The following is a 13,366-nucleotide window of genomic DNA, read 5'->3' as shown; positions in this document are numbered from 1 at the left end:
TCCACAGAATATCGATAAATCCGCGAATCTCCATATACGTAGTGCTCTGATGTCATCAATATGACATAGTACTGACGTCATATAGACTGGCCTGGACTCCATATTTGGGCATGCCTCACACGGAACTCCATATATGGGCATAAAAGGGACACAGACAGACAGACACTCAGACAGACGGGTACAACGGGCCTACATCATTGGTTCCCAAAGTGGGGACCCCCAGGGGTCCTTGAGGGAGTTCCAGGGGGTCCCCAGCTAAATGATACAAAGTTAGGAACCAAATTGACCGATATGGGTCTGTAACTCTGAGAGTGTACAAATGGAACCAAAAGGACCCTAACGGGTCCATTTGGTTCCATTTGTACACTCTCAGAGTTAAAATTAACATTGATTTTACAATATAAATTGGGGTCCCAGATATAGGAATGCCATTAAATGGGGGTCCGTAGCCTAATGCCAAACTGGGGGTCCTTGAAATTAGAAGTAGAAAATCACTGCTAGAGCCGTAAAAGAAATCTTCTCTTATGGGGGTCCTTGGCATAATATCTTTTCAAACCACTGGCCTATATGAAACGTAAACAACATATGACACAAATTTAAACCGTTTGACATAAACTATTCCTCATAGACACAAAGTCTCCATTATAAAGTATACGTGTAGATAAATTGAGCTCGGGGTCATTAATAATGCACAGTAATAATGCACAGACAGTATTACAGCTCAGTAAACGGGAAATATTTAGGTCTGGACGTCTGAATTTCAACACGCTTTGGCACAGATAACAAAACGGTGATTCTAGATTGAGTCAAGGTCCACAGCTGTAGGCCCGCTGCGCTGTTTAGTCTGCCCCTGAATTTCATCACAAAACGTCCCTAAAAATGCCACCTCAGAGCGGGGTAGGACGATACGCTATTGATCTATTTCAGTTTCACGGTGGTTAACAGACCCAAACACCCAAATACAGATTATAATGAGAGCAGCAGCAGTTTTTAGTTTGTCTCACGTCATCCACTTTTAGGAGACATATTATACACCGCCCTGCGCCTGGCAGCAGTGGTGTAAAAGTAACTAAGTACATTTACTCAAGTACTGTACTTCAGTAAAATTTTAAGGTGCTTTTACTTTACCAGGAGTATTTCCAATTGTCTGTACTTTTTCTTCTACTCCACTACATCTCAGAGGCACATGCTGTACTTTTACTCCACTATAGTTATTTTAAAACTTTAGTTACTAGTTACTTTGTAGATTTTGATTATTGTTACAAAACATACATCACTCACTTCAGCCCTATATACATTTTGGCCATTTGAATATAGCCGATCTACAAGCTCCCAATGCGTCGCGATGCGACGCATTGTGAGCTTGTAGATCTGCTATTTTCAAAAGATTTGTATTCATTTGAAAATTTTGAATGGGACATTCTGCTTGATGAGTACTTTTGCTTTTGGTACTTTAAGTACATTTTGATACCAATACTTTTGTACTTTTACTCAAGTGCATTTTGAATTCCGGACTTTTACTTGTAACAGAGTATTTCTACATTGCAGTATTGATACTTTTATTTACGTAAAAAATGTGAATGCTGTTTCCACCACTGCACGCACGCACACGCACACGCACACGCACACGCACACATAGTGTTTGAACTACATTCTGATGACTAGCACACTGTATGCCTTGGGTTGCAGCGAAGTTTAACCTTTGCATATGAGAACGGACACAAATGCAGAAACACACACACAGAAACCGTGTTGTAACCTTAGCTCTAAAGACCTTTGGTAAACCAGGAAGACAACACATAACAATAACCCCACGTATCGAACGAACACACACACCGCAGCACAATGCTTAATGTTTTGACTCTCAGCCGCTAAGTTCATTCCTTGCAGACTAAATACGTAAAGACACTCAAAAACGAATCACAGATGGATGCCTATGACGTAAAACATTTAGCTCTTTGTATTCAAACTGCACGACGAATACAGACGAATTGACCAACAGAAACCCACAAAGATCCCAAAGATGCATTTCATTATTTGTAAATAAATGTATGAGATGTAACTCTGAGAGTGTACTCTCTTCTCTTCTCTTCTCTTCTCTTCTCTTCTCTTCTCTTCTCTTCTCTTCTCTTCTCTTCACTGGTCATGCAGTTCTATTGTTTCCTATTTGATCCTATAAGTTGTCCCATTCTATTCAGTTTTGTTACGTTTTGTTCTATTGGGAGCCCAAAAGTGCTCTCAAGACTCTAGCTGGAGCCCTCATTCAATGCCATTTTGATTATGCTTGATTGGTTCTCCAACATCTCAATGTAACTCAAAACTAAGCTTCAGACCACCCAAAACAAACTGATACGACTACTTCTCTGCCTTAAGCCCATGACCCACCTAATGCCAACACACTTTGCTAGTTTGGGATGGCTCAGGGTAGAAGATAGCGTTAAAGGAGTAGTTCACCCAAAAAAATACTTATTTGCTATCAATTGCATAAAGCCTTGAATCCATGGATTTATTTGTGTTTTTGTCGCATTCCTAAGCTAATAATTTGATTCCTGTCTCCTACCGGCTAATGTATCCGATAGGAGACACAGAGTAGATTCTTTGTATCTCCTACCGGAAATACACCCGGGCATCAAATTATTGGCTTAGGAATGCAACAAAAACCAAAATAAATCCATGTATTCAAGGCTTCATGGGGTGTGCAATTGATAGAAAATAAATATTTTTTTGGGTGAACTCCTCCTTTAAGCAAATGTCAATGGCATTGGTATTTAACCCATTAAGACCGGGAACACATCTGGGTCATTTTAGATTTCTTTGGCTTTTAAAAAGTAGCAGATCTACAAGCTCATAGCCTGTAGATCTGCAATTTTTTTTAACAATCGTGGAAGATGTGTGCAAATCTTTGAATATATATTTTGTAAAGCGAACATTTGTAACTCAAATCTTTGCTTCAATGGGGGATTCTACAAATGTCTTCTAAATCCTAACGTGTTGCTATAATCAGTGGTTCTCAAACTTTTTCATTTCAAGGGCCACCCAAAATGATATGTATTTGGCCGCGGAACCCTATCTCAAAATGGGGTAGCAGATCTACAAGCTCGTAGCGCGCGCTATGAGCTTGTAGATCTGCTATGTTTCGAAAAATAGCCGACGACACTAGAGGGAGCGACCATGATCTGGTAACAACCCAAATTTAGAACAAAACATGAGAGAATTATCATTCTACTACTCTGCCACTAAAATGTGGAATGCCTAGACACCCATCCATTATACTTTAATGGATGGATGGTGATGATTAAAAGGATGTGAATCACTGGTTTCTTTCAAAATCGGGCAGAAAAAACAAGAGGATAGAGTCATTCACTACCGCTGTTTTTCCTTTTTCTCTTTTGTACCTACAGTGTTTGTATTTGTTGATGACATGTATTATTGCATTAGTCTTTTATGCTATGTTGATGAATTGAATACATAGGACCACAATGGAAACAAGTCCCCAGGAACTTCTTTTTGTGTTATCCTTTTAGCCGTAATGTCCTACTGTAGATATCTCGTGCTGTTTTACATTTCTGACTAAATAGAGTATTCAATCAATCAATAAAGCACTGATTTGTGACTTGTGTGTGATTTTGCTTTCATACATACGGCTGTCTTTTATTTTTAGATTTCTTTGGCTATTCAAAAATAGCAGATATACAAGCTCATAGCGCGTCACCGAGTGCCGCGCTATGAGCTTGTAGATCTGCTATTTTTTTTGAAAAATCGTGAAAACCACATACAGTATAGGCTGAATCATCAACATCAACACACAGGCTCTGTACCATGGACGGACACACGCACACGCACACGCACACACACACACACACACACACACACACACACACACACACACACACACACACACACACACACACAGTCATCAACAGAAGCAAGTGGACGGCTGACTGGTTGGTTGCTCTCACCCCCCACCTCTCTCTTGCTTTCCTGTCTCCATCTCCTCCCTATTTCTCGTCTCCCCGTCTCCCTCCCTCCCTCCTTCCCTCCCTCTCTCTCTCCCTGTGCTGTCTGTGCTTCTCCCTCCATCCTGTTTCCATCTCTCCCTTTCTCTCTCTGTCTCTTTCCACTCTCCTTCTATTCCCCTTTCTTTCTCTCTCTCTCTCTCTCTCTCTCTCCATTAAATTCAAAGGGGGCTTTATCGGCATCATGAGAAAACATACGTTTACATTGCCCGAAGCGAAAGCGCAAGAAAACGGTCGAGACTAAAAAATTATGTACGTACAATTAAAAGCAAAAGCAGAAATGAGTAAGTGTTACATTGCAACTTAGGAAAACTAGCTTACAAAACCATTAGAATTGTGCATTTGCTGTCAGAAAAAGTCTCTCTCTCTCTGTCTCTCTGTCTCTCTCTGTTGATTTTGCCTGGTTAACCCAGGGCAAGGTGAAGAAGCCGCGAGCAGCCACTGTGAGGGGAGAGACAGAGGCGGGTCATGCAGAGATTCCTATCAATAATTCATCAGCACGCTGCAGCTTTGGCTCTTGTGTTCTATTCCCCCCGGCCTGCCCCGATCACATAATACCCCCCCCCACCCCACACACACCCCGCACCGCCAACACCCCCACCCCCAAGCCCTGGGAGAGAGAGAGAGAGAGATGGATGGAGAGATGGAGGAGAAGACAGAGAGAGAGAGAGAGAAGGAGACACAGACACAGAGGGAGACGGAGAATAAGTAGACAGCAATAAATGAGAGTAAAGAGAGAGGCAGAGAGAGAGAGAGCGAGAGAGAGGGAGGGAGACTGACTGACTGACTGACTGACTGAATACCTGAATGAACAGTATAGGGCGGCTCTCTAGATCACTGTTTCTCAAAATCTGGTCTGGGGCCCACCTAGGGGTCCTATAACGGGGTCTTTAACTCAGCGTACAAATGGAACCACTTTTTCAATCTTTGGTACCCCAATTTACACTAGGAAATTGAACTCTGAGAGTGTCCGAATGGAACCAAATGGACCCCTGTAAAGGTCAATTTCGCACACTCTCAGAGGTACGATCCGACGTTGAGAACCAAGTGGTATTACTGTAATAGGCCAGAACGACTGCATATGTGTGAGCCAGCCAGCCAGCCAGCCAGCCAGCCTATGGGATGGTGACTTGGCAAACGCCTACAATCTAAACCTATAGGCTATAGAGAGAGTAAATCGGATAGAAGGAACCCCCCACCCGTCCCCCCCCCCTCTCTCTCTCTCTCTCTCTCTCGCTTTCTCCTATTGCAGAGATGAAACACACATAATTGTATTTGTACGACGGAATGTTATTACGGCTGTAGAGAAAGCTCAGGTGGGGGTAGTGCAGCACACACACACACACACACACACACACACACACACACACACATACACACACACATACACACACACACACACACACACACACACACACACACACACACACACACACACACACACACACACACACACAGAACTTAATCATATAGCTATAGGTTTTTAGAAACGGCAGCTAGCAGATAATACGCTTCATTTAAAAGAAAAAACAACCGTGTTTGACTTTAGTAAAAAAATAATGTTCTGCTGCTCATCTGAACATAATAGTCAACAAAGCAAAGAATTCACCTCTAATCTCTCTAACGGCCTCTTGTATGCTGAAGGAAGCGTCCGTGGGTTTGTGTCAATAGAGTTATCGGGGATAGGAGGACTCGTTTTTGTATCTAAATTTTGATATGAGGTCCCACCTCCACATCAGGCATGTCTTTCTGCAACACAATCTTAAAACAATAAAGGTAACACTGTATATATATATCCTATAGCCTTGCTGACATACACGGTAAAAATCCTTCGGCTTTAATTTATCGATTTGTAAATTAACACTTCAATCAAGGCTGTATACCTTCTGATTGCCAGAAAGCTGCTCTACCTCCTGAGTCCTGATCTACTGCCGTCACTAATGTGAGCGTGAGTGTGTGAGTGAGGTCCATGTAATCAAGCAAACGAGTATTGGAAGCATCTGTGTGTGTAAAGCTGTAGAAACTGCTTGGGGGAAATGCTGGTAAGTATTTTATAGTGTTGTCTAATTTGTGATTGTTTGTTGTGACCAGGGGTCATCGCCATGCTGGCTTGTGGTGGACATTTTGGTCAAAATTCTATTTTTGCCACAGACACACAAAATGAGTGAACAACAATATTACCAGAAACACATAAAGAGCTAGCCCTGAATGACCATTAGGTCCGTAACTCTGAGAGTGTACAAATGTAACCAAATGGACCCTTACGGGGTCCATTTGGTTCCATTTGTACACTCTCAGAGTTAACGGGGTCCTTGCAAATAAAACATTTGAGAACCACTACTTTTTTTGTTGTTGTTTTAGGACCACTGTCCTCTATAGTGCCATAGTGACGAAGTAAATCAGAGCCATACATATTCTGAAGAAAACCTGGAGACTGACGTTCAGTAATTGGGTCTCCTGATCGAAATAAGAACATTATAATGGTGTGTAAAAAAGGAAAATAAAACATTTGCCACGGACACATTTGTCCGTGTACGGACATATTGATGACCCCTGGTTGTGACTGATCGTGGTGCATGGTATGGCGACTACCAGTGTTGCCAGATGTACGATAACTATCGTATTTGTACGATAGTTTAACCCTCTGAATCAATAATTCCAAAAATGTTCAAATGTACGATAATTTCGCCATATCACAAAAAACGTGTGTGAATTGACTAAATTCCCTGGCTGCTGATTCGGGATCCGATTTTGGCTTTTCAAAATAAGACAGCAAATCAGTAAATCTGACCCTAGATCTGTATTTGGAGGCATTAAAAACACCGGGTTGCGTCTTTCCGGTCCAGTTTCAGGCTTTTGTTTGTCTAAGGTCCAGGAAGTTGCCTGCTTCCACGCAGCATAATTATGTGACGCGTTTTTGTCCCGTAGGAGTCTCAAACAAGGTTGTTTCTTACACTAAATACGCATTACATTTACACATTTACACGCAAGATTTCTCTTTTGGCCGTGTACGATAGTTTTCTTTCAAATACGATCATTTTAAGCCTCCGGTATACGATAATTCAACATTTCCCAGCTGGCAACACTGCTGCCTACCGGTCCGCCGGTCATCAAATTATTGGCTTAGGAATGCGACAAAAACAAAAGAAATTCCATTAATTCAAGTCTCCGTGGGGTGACTAATCGATAGGAAAAAAATAATTTTGGGGGTAAACTACCTCTTTAATAGCCTTAAAACGTAATTCTTGGTCACCAGGCATGACCTCCTCCTACAATGTCCAGTCCAGTGTGTGGAATGCTATACGTTTGTACGCACAACAACAAAACCTTCCGTGCACTCTCACCTGCTTAAACTTTAAAGGATGACTTCAGCCATTTTCATCTTCATGTAATTGGTCCTCAATAATGCTCATGATAATATGGCACCATTTATTTCTACTCTGTCTGTGTCTCAGAGGAGGGCTGTGTGGACAGTTCAGAAACCTGCCTACCAATGACATCATTGACGGGGAACCCAAGCTAATTGAAACGGCAGGCTTTCTATTCCTGGAAAGTTAGCATGCTATAATGGAAGCTATTGTTCTCGCGTTCAAAAACAAAAGGCGGGTTTCTGGACTGTCCACAGCCCTCCTCTGAGACACAGACCGAGTGGACAATTTTTTTTTACCATTTAATCATGAGCATTAGTGACGACCAATTATATGGCTGTACAAATGGACTGTACAAATGGCTGTACAAATGGAACCAAATGGACCCGGTCCATTTGGTTCCATTTGTACAGTCTCTGGAGTTAAATTAACACTTGACGGGCTATAGGCTACAGATAGCCTATAGTCCAATGCTTGCACCTAATCAACTTATCCTAATATCCATCTTGTTTTTCATACAGTGGTGACAACTTCATCTAACAGAACCTCTAGTGACCTCAGATAGGAGAAAGAAGCTTGCACACAGCACCTTCAAGCCACTTGCATGCTAGGATCAACGCTCAAACAGTTTTTACCAGCATGCAATGCGGTTCTACAAAAAGACTCAGCACTAGTCATTTCTCGACATATTCTCGACATGTTTTCGATCATTGGCTGTCCTTTAAGCCAATGGGGATACTTTCCCATACTCTGAACGGGCGTGGTAAGGCCTTCTAAGGCTACGATACACGCCTGCCGTCGGTTCAAATCGCCGTGAAACAGAGTAATATATAGGACCAAATTTAGCATGCTGGTATACATGACTGAGTCATGTCTTGTTTAATACTGCTATTCTTTGATTATTCATTTTGTTCCCCTTGCTGTATACGTTTATAATAAATAAAAATAATAAAACTATTTTGGTCTATGTAACCATACACAAGATCGAAGAAACCATGAACCATTATATATTATCTTAACATTCTTATACCATACCATTATACAATATCTAACATTACTGTTATACTATATTGTATTATTAAATACTATCTTACACTATTATATTTATTATTATTGTTATTGCTACTACTGTCTCTTCTCTGTCTCACCTCTCTCTCTCTCTCCTTTACCCCCCCCGCCCCCCCCCACCCCCCCCCCCCCCCGACACAGTCCAGGCAGAAGGCTGCCCACCCTAGAGCCTGGGTCTAGCCTGACGTTTCTTCTAGTTAAGGGGGAGTTTTTCGTTGCCACTGTCACAAACATTGCTTTGCTCAGGGTGGGACAATGTCAGGTCTCTGCTCTACACGTAAAGTGTCTCGAGACAACTTGTTGTGATTTGACACTTTAATAAAATGTAAATTGAATGGAACCCCTTGAACCTTGATCCTGTATTGGTTGCGTATGGTCTAATTCTAGGGTCTAGATCGCTGGTTCTCAAAATGGGTTCCGGGGACCTTGAGGGGTTTTCCAGGGGGTCCCCAGCGAAATGAGGAACAATTTAACCACTTTTTAACCCAATTTCATACTTCAGCTATTCAAAACTATAGTCGATCTGCAAGCTTATAACGCGTCACATCGCACCGTGTTGAGAGCTTGTAGATCTGCTATTTTTTTAAAATAAATATTTAGCAATTAGAAAAGCTTGTAGAGCGGCTATTGTTGGAAGAGAAAATCTTGAAAAATTGCAGTTGTTCATTTCATGGTCCCTGGCACCAAATATTTTCAAATGGGCTACGTTAGCCAAATACATAGAAGTATCAATTTGGGGGTCCTTCACATAGAAATGTTTGAGAACCACTGCTCCAGATCAATCAAAACACAGGATCTAGCCTAGATTCTAGGCCTATACATTTACGATCTTTACAATATTACAATATCCCACCAACATGTAATACAGCCAGGAACGCAGAGCTGTCTGACCAAAGCAAACATGCTGAGAAGAATACTGAGGATTTAAACACATAATGAAGCACAGCGGCATTAAATACTGATACATGCAACAAAAAAAACATAGTGTTAAATGATCCATTTGTAACTTCGAGAGCGTCCAAATGCAACCAAATCATTTTGAAGTTAAATTAACACAGTGGGTTCGATTCTTACTGTGTGTGAGCCTTCATGCTCTGACAACCGGAGGCCCTGAACATTATACAACACACAAGGGAGCACGGATCACACACACACACACACACACACACACACACACACACACACACACACACACACACACACACACACACACACACACACACACACACACACACACACACACACACACACACACACACTGCCATTTCTCTCCCCACCCCCCGTTCCATATCATATTAAGAAGTCTAATTTGCCATTAACCTATATGTTCAAATGTCACTGATCACAAACAGAATAATGGATTTATTGTTCTCCATAAGGCAAGCGCTTGAACTGACATGTGGTCCTAACAATGTCACACAAGAACAATAATAATCATTGCCAGTTAACTTCAGTCAGTCAGCTTATGTAATAATATAGAATGTCAGTTAGGCCTATATATAGGCCTGATTTGTAATGTGAACGATCCCAGGTGACGTCATAATTAATTGTTTGCCAGACTTAATTAGGCTATATTCTCCAGGAGAGTATACATATAGCCTAATAGTCATGCATTAACATCATCCCATTTTGTAGATATTGTTCATTAACATCGTTCATATTTCTATTCTTACATCCTATTTGTTTTTCGTTTGTTTGTCATTTTCAATTACATTTCATTTATTTGCGACCTTCTTGGTATACAAGAGGTATTTGTTGCTTGCCCAAAAAGGACATATCTAGGCCTATACATATAAGCTAACAACCTGCCATAGCTCGTGTGAAGCCGAAGCATCTGTGTCATTTTTAGATTTTTGCTTGGCTATTCAAAAATAGCAGATCTACAAGCTCACAGCGCTGCGAGCTTGTAGATCTGCTATTTTTGAAAATTTTTGGAAAGATCTTGAAAGTGTGAGAACTGCTGATTCAGAAGGCATTTGTAAGAATTGGCCTCAGGTCTCTCTTAATAGGTTTATCAGGAGATGTTTTTCTATTTCTTTCCCCCCTCCTCTCCTTTCCCTTGTGTGTGTGAAGGAACAATAGGAGGGTTGAGGAGGGGGGGACAGTCAGATACTCGGGTCCTCGCTAGAGGGGGCAACAGCCCCACTGTTTGACCGCCAGAGAAACCCATTTATCCCGTTTTCAACGCGTGTCTCTCTCAGTCAGTCCCCTCTGATTGCTTTAGGCTTATCCCAATCAACGACACCTTTAACTCTGTCCATCTCCCCCTTTTTCCCCTCCTATTCCTCCACACACACACACACACACACACACACACACACACACACACACACACACACACACACACACACACACACACACACTGTTCAAACAATGCCCCCCCCCCACACCGTTTTCACAACAGTAAGGCTCTAAAAGCCACTCATAAAGGGTCTTTTAATTGAGGTGATTAAATCAACAGTTGATTAGGCCTATCAACCTAAGCTACTTCCCCCCAAAACAACTCAAATTGACTCCTATATTATCACAGATTTACAGACCAGCGTCAATAATATGCCCAATAATAATGATAGGATAACAATAATAATAATAATGATTATGATAATAATTTTAATAATCGACTGTTTTCCTAAATAAGTTTATTTTACCGCGTTACATAATACTAAATAGTCGCGGTTGAAATGTAAACGAAATACCGTCATTCCTTCATTATGTAAGGTGTTATTTACCAGCCTTTATACCAGCAAATCAAATGTAGGTTATTATTACACAACGGAATTGAGTGACAGAGCGGCAAAGGGAAATCCCATGACCTTGTCATTTCGCATCGATCGCTTTGTTATTGATCAATAATGGCGATCATAATACTGTAATTCCAAATGGACCAACATTTGATTCAGTTACATTTAGAGTAGGCTTATGCGCGAGGACACGTGACGATTTTTGTTATGGTTTTACATCATTTTACATTTTATTTTATTTTGATCCCTATTTATTTTCGACCAAAAAAAGCAAAAATCTTCAGTCAAAAAAAAAAAAGTAGCAACAAATATAAGGCCAATATACTTTTAATCGACCACTGTCACATTTGAGGTTTATTTCAGGACGCCTCGTCATTCTGATATATTTAATTCCATCTCTTAAAATCCCCAGAATGTAAAAGTATCCATGTCTGAGAGTGTATACAAATGTAACCAAATGGACCATTTGTGTCCATTAAATTAGCCTACATTTAGGCCTATACAGTTAAATTGACACAGAGGTTTTCAATGTGCAGCCTAAACCCTATAGTGGTTCTCAACCTGTGGGTCGGGACCCCCCAGGGCAGGGGGGTCCACACCTGATTTTGTGAGGGTCCCCAGATGACAGTAAAGTGACAATTTAAGGACTTTAAAAAGACAATTTTAATACAAAATAAAAAGTGATCAACAAACTATGCTATATAAAACCGGTCAAACATTGGCCGGTTTTGCGAGGCATTGTGTGAGCTTGTAGATCTGCTATTTTCACAATATTTATCTGTGGAAGTGGAACTGAGTCGAACTAAACTCTTACAATTCCAAGTGCTTGTCAGGGTGGGGGGTCCCCAGTTCGAATATGATTATTTTGGGGGGTCCCCAGTTCAAATATGATTATTGTGGGGGGGTCCCCAGTTTAAATATGATTATCGTGGGGGGGTCCCGGCCTGAAAAAGTTGAGAACCACTGGCCCTAAAACCTTAAACGCACAACAATGCTGAACCAAAACAAAAACACACGCTTTGTGTGTGAACAGAACAGTCGCCTCGTACCTGCCAGCCTCAGCGCGGACATCCTCTGGAACTCGGGCTCCTGCAGCCACTTCCACATCCTCCTGAAGGTCTCCCGGCCAGACTTGAGCTTACTCCACGGCTTGGGGTTCCTCAGGAGGTCCGACAGGGTCCCCTGGGAGCGACACAGCACCCGCTGGGCGAAGATGGCCTGGGGGATGCTGTACCTCTTCAGCTCCGCGGTGATCCGCGCCGCCACCTCCTTGGTGTTGATCTCCTCCAGCTGGCTCCCTCCCGACGCGTGCTGCGACCCCGAGGAGGAGGAGGGCGGAGGTCTGTCCCGGGCGGAGGAGGCCAGCACGGGCCCGTGGGACGGGGACTGCAGGTGGGGGTGGTGGTGGTGGTGCGCGTGGTGCCCTAACTGGTGGTGGTTTAAGGGGGCCGCGGCGACCCCGGGGTGCCCCGGGTGGTGGATCCCGTTCAGGTGGGGCATCATGCCGGCGCCGGGGGGCCCGCCGACGAGGCCTCGGTGCTGATGGTGGTGGGGGTCCCCGACCCCGACCCCTCGGGCGGCCAGCATGCTGGCGGTGTGGTGGGCGTCGAAGGCGGCCAGCATCTTGTCGTGCGTCGTCCCGGCGACGCCGCCGCCGTGCGCCGCGGCGACCGCGCCGTAGCCGTGGAGAGCGCCCTGCTGGAGCCCCGCGGTGTTGTGGATGGAGGAGACCCCCCCCAGGCCGTTGCCCATGCCCACCGGGCTGATGCTGGCCAGCGGGGACAGGCTCTGGCCCACCATGCCGGCGGCGGACCCCCCCACCATGTGGGGGTCCTTGTGGTACACGGCGCCGTACAGGTTGTTCATGGAGGGCAGCCCGCGCGTCTCCACGTCCCGCATGAGGGTGAAGCTCCCCGAGACGTTCCCGGCGGAGAGCCGCTGGTGGTGCGCCGCCGCCGCGTGGTGTGCATGCGCGTGGTGGTGCGCGTGGTGGTGCGCGTGGTGGTGCGGATGGTGCACGAACTTGTCCGACACGGTGGAGATGGGGGGCAGCGGCTGCAGCGGGGTCAGGGTGGTGTATGTGCCGCCGTGGCTCCCCATGCCTCCGCCGCCGCCGCCGCCGCCGTGCATCCCGCCGCCTCCTCCTCCGGGCGGCGGGGAGCCGGACGCGTCG

At 43.9% G+C, this 13,366-nt stretch overlaps 1 protein-coding gene across 1 annotated transcript in view; it reads right to left on the bottom strand.

Annotated features, from left to right (window-relative positions):
- LOC308078243 (one cut domain family member 2-like) overlaps positions 1 to 13,366 on the bottom strand; it is a gene marked incomplete at both ends in the record, with an annotated part of 43,850 nt that overhangs the window by 29,987 nt on the left and 497 nt on the right. The window contains 2 exons of the mRNA XM_080419363.1: positions 12,243 to 13,295; positions 13,329 to 13,366. The exon at positions 13,329 to 13,366 is cut by the window's right edge and continues 497 nt beyond it. Of these exons, the coding sequence (XP_080275489.1) occupies positions 12,243 to 13,295; positions 13,329 to 13,366 (1,091 nt within the window). The remainder of the gene's footprint in view (positions 1 to 12,242; positions 13,296 to 13,328) is intronic.

The sequence above is a fragment of the Gymnoscopelus braueri genome (assembly GCF_963280865.1).
Source record: "Gymnoscopelus braueri genome assembly, chromosome: 22".
NCBI lineage: Eukaryota > Metazoa > Chordata > Actinopteri > Myctophiformes > Myctophidae > Gymnoscopelus > Gymnoscopelus braueri.
Note: the sequence above shows the minus strand (reverse complement) of the source record. Positions and strands in the feature narration are given on the sequence as shown.